Source organism: Myotis lucifugus, unplaced genomic scaffold, assembly GCF_000147115.1.
Source record: "Myotis lucifugus unplaced genomic scaffold, Myoluc2.0 scaffold_7, whole genome shotgun sequence".
Taxonomy (NCBI): Eukaryota; Metazoa; Chordata; class Mammalia; order Chiroptera; family Vespertilionidae; genus Myotis; species Myotis lucifugus.
Window position 1 is genome coordinate 3,931,932 of NW_005871055.1, and position 21,442 is coordinate 3,953,373.

At 42.0% G+C, this 21,442-nt stretch overlaps 1 protein-coding gene across 2 annotated transcripts in view; it reads right to left on the reverse strand.

Moving 5' to 3' along the window:
* EPSTI1 (epithelial stromal interaction 1) overlaps positions 1-21,442 on the reverse strand; it is a 108,658-nt gene that overhangs the window by 62,764 nt on the left and 24,452 nt on the right. For both annotated transcript variants that reach the window (XM_014448802.2, XM_014448804.2), the window contains exons 2-6: positions 20,859-20,917; positions 18,648-18,731; positions 15,439-15,512; positions 14,692-14,775; positions 567-640 (exon numbers count right to left, since the gene is read on the reverse strand). In XM_014448802.2, coding sequence (XP_014304288.1) covers positions 567-640; positions 14,692-14,775; positions 15,439-15,512; positions 18,648-18,731; positions 20,859-20,917 — 375 coding nt within the window. The remainder of the gene's footprint in view (positions 1-566; positions 641-14,691; positions 14,776-15,438; positions 15,513-18,647; positions 18,732-20,858; positions 20,918-21,442) is intronic.

The window sequence follows — 21,442 nt, forward strand, 5'->3', positions numbered from 1 at the left end:
GAGTGGATTATCTACATCATACAGCACAGTAGTTAGTTGTCCTGTACGTGTTAGCTGCTGTTATTCACAAATCACACTGGAAAAAGTACCTTAGTGTATGACCACCAATTGGCAGTTTTGCCAATAATTGCTAATTAATTTCTCAATTCTTGTCTACAAAAATACCCATGTATAGTAGTCCTCAATCTATCAGATAAATGCCTAGTTAGTTTAGATTCTGTGTTGGTACTTTTTTTCAAACACCCGCTTCCTTATGTCAGTGTCTTAGAATTCAATATAATCAGAAGTACCCCAAGTCACCAAAAAATAAAGCCCTCCAAGTTATTTATAATGAAGAATTCCTTAGAGTTAGCAGTAATATTTCTAATCAAATGACTACTAAAAAATACTTTGGTGAGTATAGGTATTTCCAACCTTAGGACCTCACTTACATAATGAAGAAGTTCAATTACATAATTAATATAACAGCCAATAATCAAATACCAGATGTTTTGAACAGTTACCACCACCTAGCAGAATGAATAATATGATCATAAAGGTACAAAGCTCTGAAAGCATAAACTTACTATTGCTGATGCTCTCTAAATGCTTCTCTTCTGAGGTTTTCTTGAAGTCTTTTTTTCTCCTCTAGTTTTTTGCTCTGAAATTATAAATATAAAAATGTAATCTATTAGAGAAACTTAAACAGAATCATGGTGTTCACGTTACCCAGTGGCCAAAATCATTAGGCTTTAGCGGCCTCAATAGTCTAATACGGTACTACCAGGGCTTCCAAGATGGCATCCCTCTCACGGCCCATGGGTACTACACCGAAAGCCAGGAGAAACCAGTTCTTTCATTGGCTCCCCCTCTTTCAACCTGATTGGTATAATCACACAATCAGTATTTCAAATTTTTATTCCTTAGTTTAAATGACAACAACATTTATATTTTAAGCAGTGTTTTTAAAATGTTCTAAGGGAAACATGAAATTTCCACACCAAGTATGTTAAATTAAAATTATAATAAATGGTTAAATAGTTCAGACAACATTTACATATACTAAAACATTCAGAAAAAGATTTTCAGTGAGCCAACCCAACTCCCTTCTGACTTAGAATCAGACACTTAAAGCTGCTGAGAGACTCAACAGAAAAATGCCATTAAAAAGCCATCACTTAAATAGAAACGAATTCTCTTTTTATAAACTGGTTGTTTGGGACCTGGCCAGTGTGGCTCACTGGTTCAGCATCAACCTATGAACCAGGAGGCCACAGTTTGATTCCCAATCAGGGCACATGCCTGGGTTGCAGGCTTGATCCCCAGTGTGGAGTGTGCAGGAGGCAGCCGATCAATGATTCTCTCTCATCATTGATGTTTCTATCTCTCTCTTCTTCCCCCTTATCTCTGATATCAATAAAAAAATTAAACAAAAATAAATAAATAAATAAATAAATAAATAAATAAATAAATAAATAAATCCTATATAATAAAAGGCTAATACGCAAATAGACCGAACAGCAGAACAACTGGAACAACCGAACAACCGATCGCTATGATGTGCGCTGGCTACCAGGGGGCGTGCATGGAACATGGTGGGTGTTGGCCATGGTGGGATGGTGGAGCAGGTGAGCAGGGGTGCCAGACCAAGGCGGGCACCAGTTGCTGTCATTGGGGTGAGCCTCTGGTGGTTACTGAAAATTCTTTGCTCCCATGCTGCAGTCCTACCTGGTGCTCGCACCCGCTGCCAGCACCGGAGCCGCTGCTCACAACCACTGCCAGTGCCCGGTGCCGGTCCCAATCCCTCGGCACCATCAGCGGGTGTGAGCAGCAGCTGCCAGCCCTGATCATCCCTGAGGGCTTCTCTACCTCCCCCTGCTCCTGAGGGGTGATCAGGGCAGCAGCCGCCACTCACACCTGCTGACGGTGCCGGCCCCGCTCGCAACCACTGCTGGTGTCGCCTCAGTAGCTCGGTGCAGTCAGCAGGTGTGAGCAGGGCCGGCACCTTCAGTGCGTGAGAGCGGCGGTGGAGGGAATGGGGCTGCCAGCAGACAGAGGATGGGGGGGCTACGGCAGGAGGAGCCAGACAGGGGCACAGAAGATGGGCCAAGACCCGCCCCTGTGCCTACCGCTGCCTCACAACCCACAGTTCCTTTCAAGGTACACAAATTCGTGTACTGGGCCCCTTAGTAAATAAATAAAGTGGTTGCTTAGAGAGTCTAGAAACAAAGAACTTCATATTTGATATTACTGTCACTATGGCTCTGACATTTTTTAATCCAACTTAAATAACTAAGAACTGGTGTTTTTTTTTGTTTGCTATGACACAACTGTCTTTAAAAAAATATCTTGCCTATGAACAAGTAAAATTCCTAGACAACAAAGTTAATAGGGAGTTGAAACAAGTTCTCTAACACAGGAGAGACTTGAAGTTTTAAATGAATCCAAGGGAGACGTGAGCAGCTGTGTTTGCTTTAATATAAAGAGTTGGGTTTGCCCAGCAGGAGGACCTGGAAAAGGGAACTGATAGAAATCATCACTTCCAAAACCCAATGTCAGTTTGGCTTCACCTTTCAAAGAGGTAGAAATATTCATATTGTTCATTTCCATAAAACTCTTCATTCACGCAGAACAATTTACTAGTCCCATTTTGAAAGGTGAAGTGGATGATTTCAGTTTCAGAAAAAAAACAAAGGAAACTTACTACAGCCAATATGAATCAATTACGATACAAGGCAATTGGATTATTAATGAAACATAGTTCTAGGAAAAAAACTAATAGAGAATTATAAAACCAAATAAATATGATCCCAATCTATAAAAAAGTCCTGACTCATGAAACCCAAAGTGGTCAATTGTGATGAACTTCCTACATCTCTGAGGGGGGGAAAAAGGTAAAAGACATCAAGCAAGCAGTAGGTATTGATTAAACCAGTATTAGTAATGCTACTTTGAGAATAGTGAAGAAGAACCACAAGCATCTAGAGACCAAGGCTGGGTTCCTTTAGCTAAATCAGAAATTTAAAAATTGTTTAATCTCTTCATTAATAGATTATCATTGAATTCATCTCACACACACACAAAAAAAAAACAGTAGCTAAATTCCATCCAACAAAGATCTGTTTACTCCTCAGACGTTTATAGGAGAAGTATTTTGCAAAATACCGAAGTATTTGAAAAATTGTATCCAATACCTATCGATGTACAGGTACCCAAATACTCGGACCTAATTAGACTGTTTATTTCTTTCAGTTTTACAATGAGTTAAGGAATCACCCAAAAATATTTACACATATATACACAAATGCAGAAATGTAAAATATCTAAGAACATGAGATCCAGAAGAAAAAATTATGGAATCAGCTTTAGGTTCATTATCACTGACGGAGTGACCTTAAGTCATTTAATATCACTGAATCTCAACAAACACTTACCAAATGCCTAATATATTCCTGTACTATGTTATATGCTGGGAATGCAGATATGAACAGAACAGTGCCTACTCTGAAAAATTTCAGAAGTTAGCTGGGGACATAGACAAGAAAGCAATGATGGCAGTATGTAAAATGCATGAGAAGATAGAGGTTTACAAATAATATAATACAAACACATAGAAAAAGCACAAAAGTGGGTCATCGGAAAATGCTTTCAACAGTTCCCAAAACATTCTTTCAGTGCCTACTAAGTAGCAGACCCCATGCTGGACTACTATGTAGTTGAATAACACTCGGAATATGCTTTCTAACCTCAGGTTCATGGATGAACTGTGGGTTAGGAGTATGCTCATTTTTACAGAGTGGGCTCATAGCCTCCTTCTGATTCCCCAAGGGACTTATGATCATACTAGAGGCCCGGGTCACAACATTCGTGCATGGGGGGGAACCTCTGCCCGGCTTGCACTTTCTCCCAGTCCTGGACCCCTCGGGGGATGTCCGACTGCCAGCTTAGGCCTGACGGGGAGTGGGCCTAAGCCAGCAGGCGGAAATCCCCCAAGTGGTCCTTAGCGCTGCTGTGGAGGCAAGAGAGGCTCCCGCCACTGCCACTGTGCTCACCAGCCATGAGCCTGCTTCTGGCTGAGTGGTGCTCCCAATGTGGGGACGCACTGGCCACCAGGGGGCAGCTCCTGCGTTGAGCGTCTGCCCCCTGGTGGTCAGTGCACGTCATAGCGACCGATCATTCCACTGTTCGGTCGATTGCATATTAGCCTTTTATTATATAGGATAAGAGGATGAGAACCATGGGTCTAATGAAAGCTAGATATTCTTGATAGAGACCAATCTTAAACAAACAAGAGCTTTCCAAGAGAAGGGGATGATGGGAATAGGGCTACTGTACTCTATTGTATGGGTTACACACTGCCTGAGGGGGCCAAGTGGAGAGGGTTGGAATGGCTGAAAAAGAGGCAGCTTTATGCTCACCACACCTAGCACCACAGTATGTGGTGCTTCAGTGCAGCAGAGGTGTCTTTCTATTTTTCACAAAGGTGCCTTCTATCACCAATCTGAGCACCTGCAGACCTGACTGAATGGGGATCACTTCTAATTTGCACAAAGGCAATGCTGGGCTGGGAGTGGCCCTGAATAGAAAAAGGGCATTCCCACAGGCAGCGTTTCTCAACCTGTGGGTCGCGACCCCTTTGGCGGTCGAACGAACCTTTCACAGGGGTCGCCTAAGACCATCCTGCATATCAGATATTTACATTATGATTCATAACAGTAGCAACATTACAGTTATGAAGTAGCAACAAAAATAATTTTATGGTTGGGTCACAACATGAGGAACTGTATTTAAAGAGCCAGAAGGTTGAGAACCACTGGTTTATAGTATTTTCAATGTACAAATGCATGAGAGAATATGCCAGTTCAGGGAACTCCAAGGTGCTCCTGGATAAATTTAAAGGTTTTTGTAATGAGATGGGTGAAAGATAAGGTTGAGAAAGTAAAAATGGATAATTATAAAGGAATTTGTATGCCAACTAAAAAAAAGTCTGGACTTCATTAAAGGCAGATAAGCCATTATGTTATTTTAAGCAGGAAACTAAGCAGCTCACTCTGAAAGCATCACAGAAAATGGACCACAAATATAAACACCAGTAGAATGACTTTCACAGTAATCCAGGCCATAAATAATGAGTCCCAGATTAAGGCAGCCAGGATAGAAAAGAAAGGACAAACTATAAAAAAAAAATGTAGGAGATAGAAACAACATGAGAGAAAAAATGAAATAATATAAAGTATGACTATCCTCCTATCTAATAAAAGAGAAACATGGTAATTAGCCGTACATCCGCTACCCTTCCCATTGGCTAATCAAGGCGATATGCAAATTAACTGCCAGCCAAGATGGCGGCGGGCAGCCATGCACTGAAGCGAACAGGGAGGCTTGCTTGCTCCAGTGACAGCGGACTCCAACGTTCCCTGCCTGACTTGCCAGCCTCTCAGCTGCAACTCTAAGCAACTATGTTGCAAATATAGAAGCTAAACAAAACCCCAGAAACCTGCTTTAGTCAGCCGGGCTTCAGCCAGCTGGACCGCAACATTGTATCAAATACAGAAGGTAAACAAAGGCCAGAAACCTGCTTTCAGCAGCCGAGGCCTCAGAGCTAAAGCTGGCCCAGAATTTAAAAAAAAAAAAAGAAAAAGAAAAAAAGGAGCGGTTGGTAGCTTCAGTCACCCGCCAGCCTGAAAACGGCCCTCAGCCCCTCAGCCAGACTGGCCAGGCACCCCAGTGGGGACCCCCAACCTGATCCAGGACACCCTTCAGGGCAAACTAGCCAGCCCCCGCCCATGCACCAGGCCTCTATTCTATATAGTAAAAGGGTAATATGCCTCCCGGCACCGGGATCAGCGTGACAGGGGGCAGCGCCCAAACCCCTTGATCGCCCTGCGGCTCTGTGTGTGACAGGGGGCGGGGCCACAACCTCCCTATCCGCCCTGCTCTGTTCATGACAGGAGAAGGTGCCCCAACCCCCTGATCAGCCCTGCTCTGTGCCTGATAGGGGGGAGCACCCCAACCCCCTGATTGCCTTGCGGCTCTGTGTGTGACAGGGTGCAGCGCCCTAACCCCCTGATCGGCCATGCTCTGTGCATGACAGGGGGTAGCACCCCAACTCCCCAATCGGCCCTGCTCTGAGCCCGACCAGGGCTGCACCTAGGGATTGGGTCTGCCCTCTGCCACCCGGGGGCAGGCCTAAGCCAGCAGGTCATTATCTCCCGAGGGGTCCCAGACTGCGAGAGGGCACAGGACGGGCTGAGGGACCCCCCTGTCCCTCCCGAGTACACAAATTTTTGTGCACCGGGCCTCTAGTCTATATATATAAAAGCCTAAGCGACTGTCCAACCATTCGACCATCCAACCATTAGCTATGATGTGCAATGACCACCAGGGGGCAGATGCTCAACACAGGAGCTGCTGAGCTGCAGTGATTTGGCAGCTGCAGTTCTCGGGTGATGCACCCAGAACCAGAGAAGAGGGAGCCCAATTCCAGGGTGTGTCACTCGAGAACTGCCCTCTTGCAATCTGGGACCCCTCGTGGGATGTCAGAGAGCTAGTTTCGGCCCAATCCCCACAGACCAGGCCAAGGGACCCCAGGCCTCTAGTATTAATATAAGATGAGTAAAGGAAAGGGAATAGTACCAGATGAATATCATTTAAGAGCATCAGAGTGAATATATGAAGTCAGTTTTAAAGCTATTGGATTTGAGATATACTTATGGAACAACTAGAGAGAAATATCAAGCATCCAGTAAAATATCTGGTCCTGGGATTCAAGAATATGGTTTGGCCTGAAGATATGGAGTTCAGAAATAATCAGCACAAGCAATAACTAAATCCTTATATGTGGAAATGTAGGGATTTCCACTTAAGGATAGGGTGGCATAGGCACAGGTACATTAGAGACGATCAAGGGATGGACCTGGTGGAACATCAATAGTAGAAAAACAAGTGAAAGAAAAGGATCCAGAAGCATTTTAGAGGGGTGGAATTTAAAGTACAGAGTATTTTATAATTACAATATTACAAAGAGTTTAAATATGTTAGGAAATTAAAGAGTTTTCATTGGGTTTTTCAATTAAGAGCACCATTGGTGATCTTGACTAGATCAATACCAATGAAGTACTAGAGACAGAAGGCAAATTCAGCCCACCAAGGAAGAAGTAAAGGTGAAGACTCAAAGAAGCTGAGTTCCTGAGCCAGCTAAGCTCAGCATCACCTGGGAACACTAACAGTGACTGTTAGGGTCAGTCCACAGACTGGCAGATGGAAACCACATGTGGTAGAGAAGCTTTCAGAAGTTGAGCCTTGGTGATTGGGATGGAGGAGTTGAAATCAAACCAGAATAGAAAGAAACACTTTGTTTTAGAGATGAGAGATTTGAATTATTCTGAGATCCCAAAAATAAATTTAAAAAAACAAGAAAGTGACAGGGAAAAGAGGGGCTTAACTGATAGAGCAGCAAGGTTCCTGAGAAGATGGAAGGGCAGATGGATGAGATGAACATGAAAAAAGAGGATTTTTAAAAAGGGAGGGAAACCTTGGTAATTAGAAATGAGCTTAAACTGTAAAGGAAAAATGTCAGGCATTAGGCATTGTTAAAGGCCTAGCTGAGAAGGAAGCCCAGAAGTCTGGTGTGGAAAAAAATAAAATTAAAAATCCGTGAGTATTTTGTTTATTTGCTTCTTTTCTCCAGCAACCTTATTCACATGCGCTTGGTGGAAATGAAAAACTTGAGCCAATTAATTCACATGAGTTTCAACACAAGAGGTTGATATACAAAAGTCAACTGCTATAGTGTTAAACCACTTCTTTTTTTTAATTTAAAATTTTTATTGTTGAAAGTATTACATATGTCTCCTTTTTCCCCCATTGACCTCTCCCCACCTGCCCCCTCCTCCAGCACGTGCCCTTGTCCCCCTACTATCTGTGTCCATAGGTTAGGTTTACATGCATGCAATACAAGTCCTTTGGTTGATCTCTAAGCCTTCCCCACACCCTCCCCTGCCTTTCCTCTGAGGTTTGACAGTCTGTTCAATGCTTCTCTGTCTCTGGATCTATTTTTGTTCATCAGATTATGTTGTTCACTATATTCCACAAATGAGTAAGATCATGTGATATTTATTGTTCTCTGACTGGCTTATTTCACTTGGCATAATGCTCTCCAGGTCCATCCATGCTGTTGCAAATGGTAAGAGTTTTTTCTTTTTTATAGCAGCATAGTATTCCACTGTGTAGATGTACCACTGGGTTTTTTTCCTTTTTACTTTTTTTCTTTATTGATTAAGGTATTACATATGTGTCCTTATTCCCCTCTCCCATTGCCCCCCCACCTTGTGCCCTCACCACCCCCCAGTGTCTGTGTCCATTGGTTAGGCTTATATGCATGCATACAAGTCCTTTGGTTGATCTCTCCCCCTTCCCCCCACCCTCTCCTGCCTTCCCTCTGAGGTTTGACAGTCTGATCTATGCTTCTCTATTTCTGGATCTGTTTTTTTCTTTTTTAAAAAATATATTTTTATTGATGTTTTACAGAGAGGAAGGGAGAGGAATAGAGAGTTAGAAACATTGATGAGAGAGAAACACCGATCAGCTGACTTCTGCACACCCCCTACTGGGGATGTGCCTGCAACCAAGGTACATGCCCTTGACCGGAATTGAACCAGGGACCCTTCAGTCCACAGGCTGACGCTCTATCCACTGAGCCAAACCAGTTAGGGCTCTGGATCTGTTTTTATTCATCAGTTTATGTTGTTCACTATATTCCACAAATGAGTGAGATCATGTGGTATTTATCTTTCTCTGACTGGCTTATTTCACTTAGCAGAATGCTCTCCAGGTCCATCCATGCTGTTGCAAATGGTAGGAGTGCCTTCCTTTTTACAGCAGTGTACTATTCCATTGTGTGGATGTACCACAGTTTTCTAATCCACTCATCTGCTGATGGGCACTTAGGCTATTTCCAAATATTAGCTATTGTAAATTGTGCTGCTATGAACATAGGGGTGCATATATCCTTTCTGATGGATGTTTCTAGTTTTTGGGGATATATTCCTAGAAGTGGGATCTTCACAGGCATAATTAATTAGGTTAGAGCACCCTCATTGAGTGTTTACTAAGTGCTAGTCATTGTATCCTTTAAGCCAACTGGTCCCATTGTTATATTATTATTATTATATACTTATTATTATTATTATTATTATTATTATACCCATTGTACAGATAAGGAAAGTGAAGCACAGAGAAGCTAACAGCTTGCCCTCTTAGTACTACATCTGCATTTTAGAGATATTAACATCCCAACTTTATGAGGTTAATTCATGGAGTCCTCCAGCATTTCAACAACCAGAGGCTTAATGTCCACACCAATGCACCACAAAGGAATACATGATGTAGGAACCATATTGCTGGGAACTGCTGGTTTCCCTAGTTTATAAAAACAATGTTAAAATAATTTTCTAAATGTGAGTTTTACTCCTAAAATTGTTCTTAAAACTTTAGCCCTTGTGACTACTAGTTTCCTAGACATAAGTAGCAAATGTGGTTCCTTAAAAATATGTATATGCATGCATCTCTGCATCTGATATGTACACCTTATTTTTTCCTGGTGAGTTCCCACTTCACTTTATAGCATTAAAAATAATAACAGTTCCTACTGTCTGCATAAAACACTGTGACCTCCAGTGCTCCAAATAACTTTATCAGCTTTATGACTTCATGGTTTATTGGAAAGAGCAAGGAAAGGCTTTGGATGCCACTCAGATCTCTCCCTGCTTTCTTGCCCTTTCTGAGGTTATGATACCCCAAGAGGTTTGGAGAATTAAGGGAAAGTATTTGTAAACCATATAGCACTTTATAATATTATTTCAGGCACAAGTAGCTTGAAGGCAGAATAAGATGAACCCAGGAGGTAGGGAGTGTCTTTTACATAGAATTGAAAGATTTTCACTTTTAAGTTTGTGGGCAATATAAAAGTTGAGAAAAATGAGTGTGATCATGAGGGGAAAGCATGGTGGACGTTCACTCCCACAGCACTAAATTCCAGTGAAACGCTGCTGCGAGGATTTATGAAAACTCGTCTACTTGTGCTGTAAAATCCAGTGGCAAAGAAAGCAGTTGCATCTGGTATGCTGCCGTTTTATTATTTTTAATAACTTTCTTCCACTCTGATGCTCTAAATATTTTAGAGATATTTTCTCTGCTTTACAGATTTCCAGGAAGAGACATTAATACATCATTATAAAACCACACGAGTTGTATTAACTTCCTATTGCTGCTGGAACAATTCACCACAAACAGTGCCTTAAAGTAACAGACGTTATTAATATCATACAGTTCTAGAGGTCAGAAGTCCAAAATGGGTCTCACTGGGCTAAAATCAAGCTGTCAGCAGGTCTGCCTTCCTTCTGGAGGAGAATCTGTTTCCTTGCCTTTTCCACCTTCTTAGAGAGACTCTCCCTCCCTCTTCAGAGCCAGCAATGGCAGGCTAAACCTGTCTCCTGCTCCCATCCTTCCATGCTCTCAATCATCTGCTTCCCTCTTCCAATTTAAGGACCCTCGTGGTTACATTGGACCTACTTAGATAATGCAGGATACTCTCCCTATTTGAAGGTAAGTCAATTATCAAAATTAATTCCACCTGCAAACTTAATCCCCTTTTGCCATGTAACATGACACAGTCCTAGGTTCCAAGGATCAGAATGTGGAGGGACAGGAAGGGGGCCATATCCTGCCTACCACATGGGTTAAATCTATTGTTAAATAAATAAGTATTAGACACATAATGTGGCAGATACTTCGCAAAATCCTTGCCCTCCTTAGCCCTCTGAGGCTTGGCTTTGAAATGTGGGTGGTAGGGGAGGGTAGAGAGAACTTGTTTCATTTAGGACTAAGCAGTGGTGTGCTGATAAACTTAACAACTGGCTCTAGCAGGGAGGAGGAAGGCAGGTTGATTTGTGGGCATTATGAAAGTCTGAGAAAAGTTATTTACTGCTTTCCGTGGTGAAAATACTCCCACATGGTTAGTTTCAAGCTCCCAACATAAAGCCAACTAGTTCAAAAAAATTCTGAGAATGTAACCATCCACTCTCTTGAACCAGAACGAGGAGGTTCCAGCACACCTGGGAAGACTACATAGCACCAGCATACTCTAGGATAGGGAACACACGTTTGACTGAAGCATACTAGCGTCTCTGCAAGTCCCCCCTTCACCCTTATAATTAACTTCTCCTGGGCCCCACCTACCTGGGCCCACTTGCTAAAGATCTGGCTGCCAATCACACCCCTGTGCTTATTAAGGACCAAAGAACACCCACAGGTGTTGGCAGAGACTGCAGTTTACTCTCCCCTCATTGGCTCACAGATGCTGACCAATCAGAAAGAGACCCAGGAGGAATGCAAGGGGGTGAAGACCAGAGGCCAAGCTAGAGGCTTTCAGGTGGCCATGGGCTTCTTGGATTCTACTTGGCTCAGAGTTCCTGAACAGCAGCCATTTGCCAGGGGAGGAGGACAGTATTTTGCAGGCTGGTGTCCAGGAGTGTTTTTTGTGCATTTTTAAAAACAAATGCTCCGTAAGTACAGCCATTATCACTTCCCTTGGCCATTTTCACACGGCAATGTGAAGTACGCCATTTCTAGATGGCTAATGTCCATTTTTCTTTCATCTGAGGCAAGCTTCTGAATAGGCTCACATTTAGTATGAAAGCCACAGATTTATATACAACAGGAAACACTAGGCCAATTAGCCAGGAAATCAAGTCTGTGCAAGGACCCGGGTGTGCTGCTCATTCTCTTGTAAGGTAGTTTAGATTAATGCTCCCCAAATGTTTATGTGCATGAGGATCAGCTGGAGAGCCTGTGAAAGTGCAGGTCCTGAGTCAGAGGGTCTGGGGTGGGGCTCAAGATTCTGCATTTTTCACTAGTGATGCCAGTGCTGCTAGTTGGGACCACATTTTGAATGGAAAGAACATACATATCAACTCTTGTCTTCCCTTCTCACACTTTCAGGCAAATTTATACTAATAATTATTACAGTTATCCTATATAATAAAGAGGTAATATGCAAATTAACCCTCATGCCCTCACATCTCAAGATGGCCACCCCCACATTGTCAAAATATGGCCACCCCCATGTCATCACAAGATGGGCGCCCCCATGTCATCACAAGATGGCCAACCTATGTCATCACAAGATGGCCACCCCCACGTCATCACAAGATGGCCACCACAAGATGGCCACCCCACGTCATCACAAGATGGCCACCCCACGTCATCACAAGATGGCCACCCCTATGTTGTCAAAACATGGCCACCCCCACATTGTCACAAGGTGGCCGCCCCCATGTTGTCACAAGATGGCCACCCCGATGTCATCACAAGATGGCTACCATAAGATGGTCACCCCCACATCATCACAAGATGGCCACCCCCACATTGTCACAAGATGGCAGGCAGGGGAGGGCAGTTGGGGGCAATCAGGCCTGCAGGGGAGCAGTTAGGCGTCAATCAGGCCGGGAGGGGAGTGGTTAGGGGGTGATCAGGCTGGCAGGCAGAGTGGTTAGGGGTAATCAGACAGGCAGACAGGTGAGTAGTTAGGAGCCAGTAGTCCCGGATTGTGAGAGGGATGTCCCCTGAGGGATCCCAGATTGGAGAGGGTGCAGGCTGGGCTGAGGGACAACCCCCAGTGCACAAATTTCAACCGGGCTTCTAGTCATATTATAAAAGCCAACCCAATTAAAATTTCTATAGTTAGTGATTGCTGGACAGCTAGTGTTATGGTATAACTTGGAAGTAGGAAAATGCTGCTTTTACTCAATTTTAAAGGAAACCATTTCAGCCACTAACATTTCTAAATTGTATATATTACTTGAGCCGTGAAGAAATGAGCTATAAATGACCCACAAGCCAGTCGGTTCTGGATATTAAATGACAACTAATAAATGACTTTTAGGTTAAGAGGTTGCAACACAATAATTCTTCAGGATCTGCACACCTCTTCATTCAGTTCCTGGTAATGATTTAATGATTTTTTAGTTCTGCCTGCAATGCACATAGACTTGTTCTATGTGAGGGGACACTCCTCTACAAGCACAAGACCAATGTGTGAACCTTCCTTTGAAGGAGGAAATTGGGGAGGGGAGCTGGATAAAAAAATAAAAGAGTAGGAAATAGAGAAGTAGAAAGAGAGAAAGATGGGTTAAAAATGTTATTGTAATAAAGATTTTTTCAGTGAAGGTATAATGGCTGATCAGTTGGAAATAGATTACTGAATCAAATTTTGTAAACCAAGTTCCTATATGTTTTTTCTTATACCTCCAGCATTTCACTACAGTTCCACATGCATAAGTCCAGTCTTATCTCCTCCCCAGCGCCAACACCTCTACAGATATAGCATCGAAATCTACAGATGCTACTGGGCCTTGGGAGAAGAGGAGGTGCGGCTTATAGACTCATTTTACAGGAATAGTTGAGGGAGGGGTACAGCATGCTCAAGGTCACATAGCACAACAGGACACTTCCAAGAAAAACTCAGTCTGCTCCCCAGCAAGTAGAAGGTCCTCAGGGGGAAAAAAGGCTCATATTCTCTCACACATTCTCTAAGTCATCAGCTTTTGGCTTCATGAACTCTAACTGGTAAAAATATTTATTGTTTGGTAACCAGGTTTAGATCTTGACCAACACTCAATCTTTAAAAGAAAAAGAGAAAAGAAGGAGGGGAGAGAGACACAGACAGCAGGAATAGCACTTGTGCTTCCATGACTTACACCTGCAGCAGGTGTCATACTTGGTAGTCAGTATCATGAGTCAACCCCTTTCCCCTAAACCTTCAGCACTTAAAACCTACTACAGCTTAGGGCTTTGTTAGGAATGACAGTAGGAGACAGGGGCAAGGGGGAATAACACTACATTCTTCCTTCTTCTCTAGCAAATGAACATGTTTAGGAGGTTTATGTCCCCAAACCCAGAATAAGTATCAACACTAAAAACACTTTGAGGTTTGGATCATATCCCTAATAATGAAATGCAAATGTACACTTTCTCTTCTATCAGTAAGAGAGTATGTTCACCTATTTTGCATTCACCCTGGAAAAGTCAGTATCTATATATATAAAAGCATAAGCAACCATTAGCTATGATGCGCACTGACCACCAGGGGGCATCTTCTCAATGCAGGAGCTACCCCCTGATGGTCAGTGCGCTCCCACAGCCAACCTCCCACAGCCAGCCAATCTCCCATGTCCCCTCCCCACACCCCCTGCTCCCGGCTGGTCCCGATCGGCCCTGATCACTGGCCTGGCCGAGGGACCCCACCTGTGCACAAATTCATGCACCAGGCCTCTAGTTTGGATATAAATATGGTGGTCCACCACTAATTGCCATTATTACTAACTGCTTTGCTTATAGCCAAATATACAGTGACTACTTTGATCACTTGCCTGAGAGTCAAGATAGTGTTGTGACTAAGAACTCTAGCTCTGAGGCCCATCAGCCTGGATTTGAATCCTACTTCTATTTACCAGCTGTGAGCCCTGGGCAAATTATCTACCCTCTCTGTGTCAGTTTCCTCATTTGTGAACTTGGCTAATAAGAATAATGTGTACTTCGTAGGATTACCGTATTGGGAGGATTAAATGAGTTTATACATGACCATGTCTAGAAGAGAACCTGGCACATAAAATACCCTCAGTCAACATTAACTAATCATCTCCGCTATCTTACCTTCTCTCTCTGAATTGCCTTCATTTTTTGGATTTCAGCTTCTTCAGCTTCCTTCTTGATTCTTATAGATTCTTCTCTTTTTAGCTAAAATGTATTGAGATTACAGAGGACAAAAAACAGTTACTATTTTTCAGTCTGAATCTCTGGAACACAAAATTATGATGAAAGGCAAATTACAGTATTGTTTGTGCTCTACCTCACCATGATTATAGGTTGGTATTTCAAGTACTTAGAGCACAGAGACTGGCCAGGCTACTTCTCCTGCCTATGAAATTTCTCTTTGTATTTCTTCCTTGGTCTCCGTCTGTCTTCTCCCACCCACCATCCCCCAATCTGGGTTGGGGAGGAAAAAGAGTGGGCAGATAATTTTCCCTGTTTATAAAACTCATGACGTGCCTTGTAAAAAATCACTAAGCACCTTAAATATTTTCTTTTTTTAATACTTTCATGACTGCTATCCGGTAAACAAATCCATGTTGTTGAAAGCAAAATATTCAAAACATAGTAGAGTTAAACTAGGGAAAAAATCCCTGAACCAGGGGTGCTGCTGACTAATGCATGGCTTGGATGGAAATTCTAGATCTATCTCTCTTCAGCTCCTGATTTCTTTGCCTTTGAGAGTTCCCTTTTGCAATTGCTTGAAAGGTTTTATGTTTCTGGTAAGTTGCTGTGTTATTTCATAGTTACTAGAAAGTGCTGGTGCTCAAATTCCTTGCCAAAATTAAACTAAAAGAGATGGATTCTGACCTTTTGCTGGTATTTAGATTGCATCTGTTGGAGTTGTTGTTTCTGCCTCACTTCAGCCTCTGATTGGCTTCCACCTGAGGAAAAAAAAAGTCACAAAGTTGAAACTTGAATGTTAACCTGAAATGTCAGCCATCAAAAACTAATTAATAGATGATATGACTACACAATGAGTTTCTTTAACATTTTTGTACCTCTGGAAATAAGGACACAACCAGTTTTCTTAATAAGACATTAAATAATGGCCATCACTTAAAAGATAGACAGAGCTAGACAGATAGACCATATTCCTAAAAGAACAGGACAATCCTACTTGAGTTTTCCACTTGTGTCAATATTCAAGTTTTCCTTTAGATGGAAATCATGCCGCAAGTTCCATACTAAATAATAAGAAATACTGCTTGTTTTGGAAATTCTAGAACATTCCTTCTGCTTAAGTATGACCATTTCTTAACCATGATAAGGATTATTATCAATGATGTTTCACTTGCTTTTCTTCTTCTGACCCGATTGTCCTGATTCAAGTGGCAAAGCTCAGGAAACCCTCAGGGCTCTTGCCACTAAACAAATATGGGGTCTTTATAACCCAGTTTTTAAAATTACAGTAGAAATATTATTATTTGTAATTGATTGTCAATCTATACTATTTATTGTTCTTTCTATAGGTATTCATGAAAAATATATGAATGTTAGATTATTTGCCTGCTCCCTCTTTAAACCTAAAATAATTAGGGGCCAGAATGCAGCTTGATAATCATCTACTAGTAAGAATTGCTATTTAGGGATTTCTTAGTGTTTATGCAAGCATGGTATGTGTATTACAGAAATCCCTTTGAAATAATTATCTGGTGTTTTTGTCACTAAACGTGTCAGTTCTCTGATTCCCTCTCACAGAAGATGCATTAAAACAAATTGCATCACCATAGTTTTTATAATTGAACTGATAAAGACACCATAGGGACTTCTCATCTGAGTCCCAAAAGATATATAAAGCCTGTTTGGTTTGGGCCCTTTCATCTCTGTTGTGGGGGATGGAGGAAAGGGAAAGAAAAAGTGAGGGCCACAAAAAAAAAGTGAGGGCTATTAAAGCTTTTATATAATGTTTCAGCCACTTTCAGAATCTCCTCAAACTATTCCAATATTTTAAAGAGTAGAGGAATAGGAGGAGAGCTGAGAATAAAAATAAATGGAGATAGTCAGATGTATACAAAGCATTTACAGGTTTTGTTCAAAAATCATCATAAAGTTTAATACACTCTGGAACTTTTTTTTCCTACCCCCTAGCCTCTTTCCACACAGATATCTGTGGCCATTTCTAGATATGTCAAAAATGAGATTCTGTCCTTTCTTAGCTAAGGTCTGAAGACAATAGTAGCCAACCATTCCAAAATGCAAAACAAGGTACTTGGATCCCTAAGCAGGATCTTCAAGGAGGTAACTGAACAAGTTTAGAAAACTTGTAATAACAACTACATTTAGCCTATAAAAAGGGTTGAATAGGTCAAAGGGAGGTAGAAATCAGAGGATGTCTTTGTGGATTCCATCTTCTCTGTGTCTTTGGGGAAGGAGGAATCTTCACGTAAAGATGAACAAGAGACGTTGAATGAAAATCACTTGATGATCTCAATGCATTTCCTCAAGAGACTGAGGGACCTAGTGGACCCATGCCTAGAAAAGTCAGAGCCCAAAGGCTGTTGTCAGTTGTCTACTCAATGGGTCATCAACAAGAGGTGGCTGCATGGCAAATGGCCTGTTTTCCCAGAGTTTGTGTTTCCTGTACTCCCAATCTGAGTTGTCATGAAGGAGAATGTTCATCTAAAGCTGTCCTAAAGGGACTTGCCCATGTGAGCCATCTAGAGAAACAAATGCAGCCCTACAGAGAGAGTCTACCTACCAAGAGCCAATGGTGAAGCCATGATGACAGCAGGAAAGTATATCATCTCTACCAGGGGAATCTAGGTCAAATACGAACGAAGGCAAGAAGGGTATCTGAAGAACTCCAAGGACCCCACGGGGGTGGGGGGGAAATGCACAGTAAGCATATACCAAGACTAAGAAACCAGGATCAGGGTACTATAGACCCATATCACCCTTCCCTCCCCTTCTCCCTTTGACTCTGGAAAGGTCAGAATATGGAAACAGGGCAGTCTGGGGAGAAAAATTCCACTATACCCCATTTCCTTTGCTATCTTTCTACCCCAAATATACCTGGGCTGAGCCTGGAGGAAGTTCTAATCTTTATTAGTAACAATTCTGCCCAGTAGCTAGGACTGAAGATTAATTACTGAAATGACACTGTTTTATGCCTAGAATTAGCTGAACAACGTTATTAGTTGAGAAAGATCAAAAAGAGCTAATCTAATCCAAATATTAAAGGGACAAACTAGTCCCACAGAGCTGGTTTGAGGGAATCACTTAGGAAGGACAAAGCTGTTTCCCGGTTGTACCTCTCACATCTGGCTTATTCAGTGTACAGGATGCACTTAAGATGAACCCTTTTCATGAAACATAGTGGAGGTATGGTGTTGCTTGACACATTTGTATTAACAAAATCTGTGGAAACTGTACCCAGCCCTTTAAGTTCTTAGCTGATGCTAGAAAAGAAAAGGGAAGAACGGACTGAATGATTCCCATTAGGTGGCCTCCCCATTGGAAGATTCAAACACTGGCAAAGGCAGCCAAGACAATTCATCACACTGGCAGCATGTGTCAGAGACCCAAAGGTCTCTATCTGTAGAATACAAACAGAGGTGATGCTTCCCTTTATACCGACCACTGGGCCCCCAGCTCACTCCTGTCTTAGTTTTGGAATTGACTCTCCATTCATTTTCCCCATTAGCATCAAGAGCCATGATTCATATGCTTGTGATAGCTTTTACTCCCATCCTGACTAGTGCTGTGATGGGGCATACGCAGCGCCCCAGGTAAGATTTCTTCAGAGTTGATCATCTAAGAGGCTCTAAATTGTTTGGCAATTAAGTCATCACTTTATTCCCACATAACTGTGTGGCATCATATGTTTGCTACTTGCAGAAAATTAGAAACAACAATATATCTGCATATTTGTTTCAATTTTAAATGCACTCCATTACAAGAAGCACAGTGACCCAACCACCTGTAAGATACAGTGAAAGAAAGACCTAGGCAAGGTGCTAACAGGATTGATACATGCCCTGTCCTCCTCTATCCAGATGACCACTTTGCTTGCTTACCTAGCCTCCTTGGTACCAGGTTAACTGGCTTCGCTCTATGTTGCTCCTTCCACTTCTCCAGGTTCTCCAGCTCTTTCTCAGCAACTAAGTCAAGTGAGAAATATAAAGTCATCAATCATTAGAATGTTAAAAGGAAACTGATCCCTTTAAGGCATTAAAAACAACCATTAGAGGGCAATTAAATACATGCAGGTATGGGTGGATGAGATATCCGGGAAAGAAAGACACCATTCAGTCCTAACCCCTTGAAGTCACCCTGGGCCCACCTCTGTGGCAATGTCTCTGCATAGGAGGTTCAAATATGGAAAAGAACCTGAATTCCTACTAAAATAAAAGAGTTTCCTTTTTCTTCCCATTCTAGAGAATGTGTGCAAAACTAGAATAATCATGTCAATAAGAGCTTTTCACGCATAGGTAAATATATATTCCCAAGTAATTCTGATGCCCACATTCTTTATTTTAAGTGTTCCCAAATCTTACTGCAACTATACAATGTGAGAGCTCTGCACTGAAGGTGGGCAACGCTGCTCTGGTTTCTGGCACTTGGGAGAGCAGTGCTCATTCCCCCAAATACACTCAGTGACAGCAGGGGGCGCCAGAGATACTAGTTCAGTACTTCCAATGCAGGCCCGAATCTCCACTTAGACCTGATTGTTCCAAATGTCCATTTATAACATTTTTTAACTATTAGAGAAAAAACTTTCTGAAACACCTCAAAAATCCGGAGCACACTGAGACTTAAGTATTTAAATCAAACGCTTGTGAGAGGCCAAAACATTTGGAATTCTGTTGGTCAACTGTTGGCAGTGCCCACTCATTACATAGCAGCATTTGTCATATTCTGCACTGAATAAGGAAACCTCCAGTTTTACCACCAGGAGGAGAGCTGTTTGCTTTCCTGTTGTGCTCTTATGTCCATCATTAATCATAAAATTAAATTTCCTACAAAGATCTAATAAAGGAGATAGTCCCACAATTGACTTGAACAAGCTTCGTAACTTCTTTGTGAACTAAATTTTAGTTCTCCTTCCAACTCGAGTTTATAATGCTATAATTTTAAATGACAGCATTTATTTTGCTGTACAATTCAATTAAATATCTTAATATCCACAAAAATGAGTACAGTGTGGTCCCTTCCTCAAAGGTGTGGTAATCTAAAAAAAAAAAAAAAAAATTAAAGTACAGCAGGTCCTCCGATATGTTGTTTTATTATAATGTTGATGAGATGCCATAGGAACTTAGCTTTTGTTTATATCAAGTAGCCTATGGTAAAATTGGTTTTATTATACATTGTTTCACTTGAAGTTGCAGAACCTATAAGCAATGTGAATTGAATATACTTACTTTACACAAATAAAAATAACAGAGTAGACTGTGATAGTTACAAAAGTATGGGAGCACAGAAGCTTAAAAATAATTCCATTATGAAGGGATAAAACATATCAAGAAAGAGACAAGTTATTTCAAGTACATAATTATTTTAAGTATATAACTTGTCTATCTCAAAAGTAGTCATCTATAATAATAAAAGCATAATATGCAAATCGACCGAACGACCGAACAGCAGAAAGATCGTCTGGACTACCTTCCGGACGACCATGCTATGACACGCACTGGCGCCAGGCCAGCCAAGGTGGGTGCAATACAATTGGTCGGGGGGCCCGCCATCACCCCACGATAGCCCCACAGAGGGAGGCCCAGGCCACCAGCTGGGGGGTGATGGGTGGGGGCAATCAATCAGGAGGCTCCACGGAACTAGGGAACTTGTGTGGCGGCAGACGCAAGCAGTGCCAGGCCAAGGTGGGTGCAGGCAGGGGGCAGGGGCCAAGAGGCAGCCAGGGCTGCAAAGGCCTACCCTTGCTCGAATTTCATGCATCGGGCCTCTAGTAGTCCTATAAAAATATCTGCAGTCAGCCCAACTTTACAGGAACGAGAAAAAGGTCTATTGGCAAACTGTTTAAGCTCAACAGAAATCTAAGATTTATAATCATGCAATGAGTTCTGCTTTTAGCCTAGAGAAACAAGTTTAGAAGCATTAACAGTATATAATTTTAAAAGGTAGAATTAAAACTGCTAAGTTAAAGAAAAAAAATTGATGAGATCTAGTGAGTATATTCAAATCAGAAAATAAAAATACTTTAGACCCAAAAAAATCAATTATACTCTATAAGAACATGAGAAGCTTTCTGAATGTTAAATAAATATACATACTCCTTTGTATCTGCTTTCTTCGGTTTTCATTTGGTGCTATCAAGGTGTAGGCACCTATGCTAGAATGAAGAGGGAAAAATTGTTTATTATCATGAGAAACTACTAATGCCTATAAACCACCAAACATTCTTCCTGCCGATACACTATTTACTATCATCACCATCAAATATGTGCTTTGGAAGGTACTCTTCCTATTAAGACCCAGGTCTGTTCTCCAGAAGCTTTACAATCTAGTTGTCAAAGGAAAACAAATGCAGAGTTACAAGTGACTGCTTCACTGTTGGCTCCTGGTAAACTCTTTTTGCAGGGACCCACCGCTCCTCTAGGTGATGCTCATGAGCAAATCTCTTTGAGGTGGCTTTAGATGGGCATCCTCTTCCACACGACTGGCCCATATTGGGAGTAAAAGAAACACTCATGCATTCTTTGTTCCCAGAAACTGTGAATATGGGCCATTTGCAATGCAGCCATCTCTTTTAACATTATTTTTATTGAATTTCCTAGAGGCCCAGCACACAAAATCATGCAGCCCCACCCACCCGCCACCCTGCCATGCTCGTGCCCCACCTACTCGTTCTCGTCTT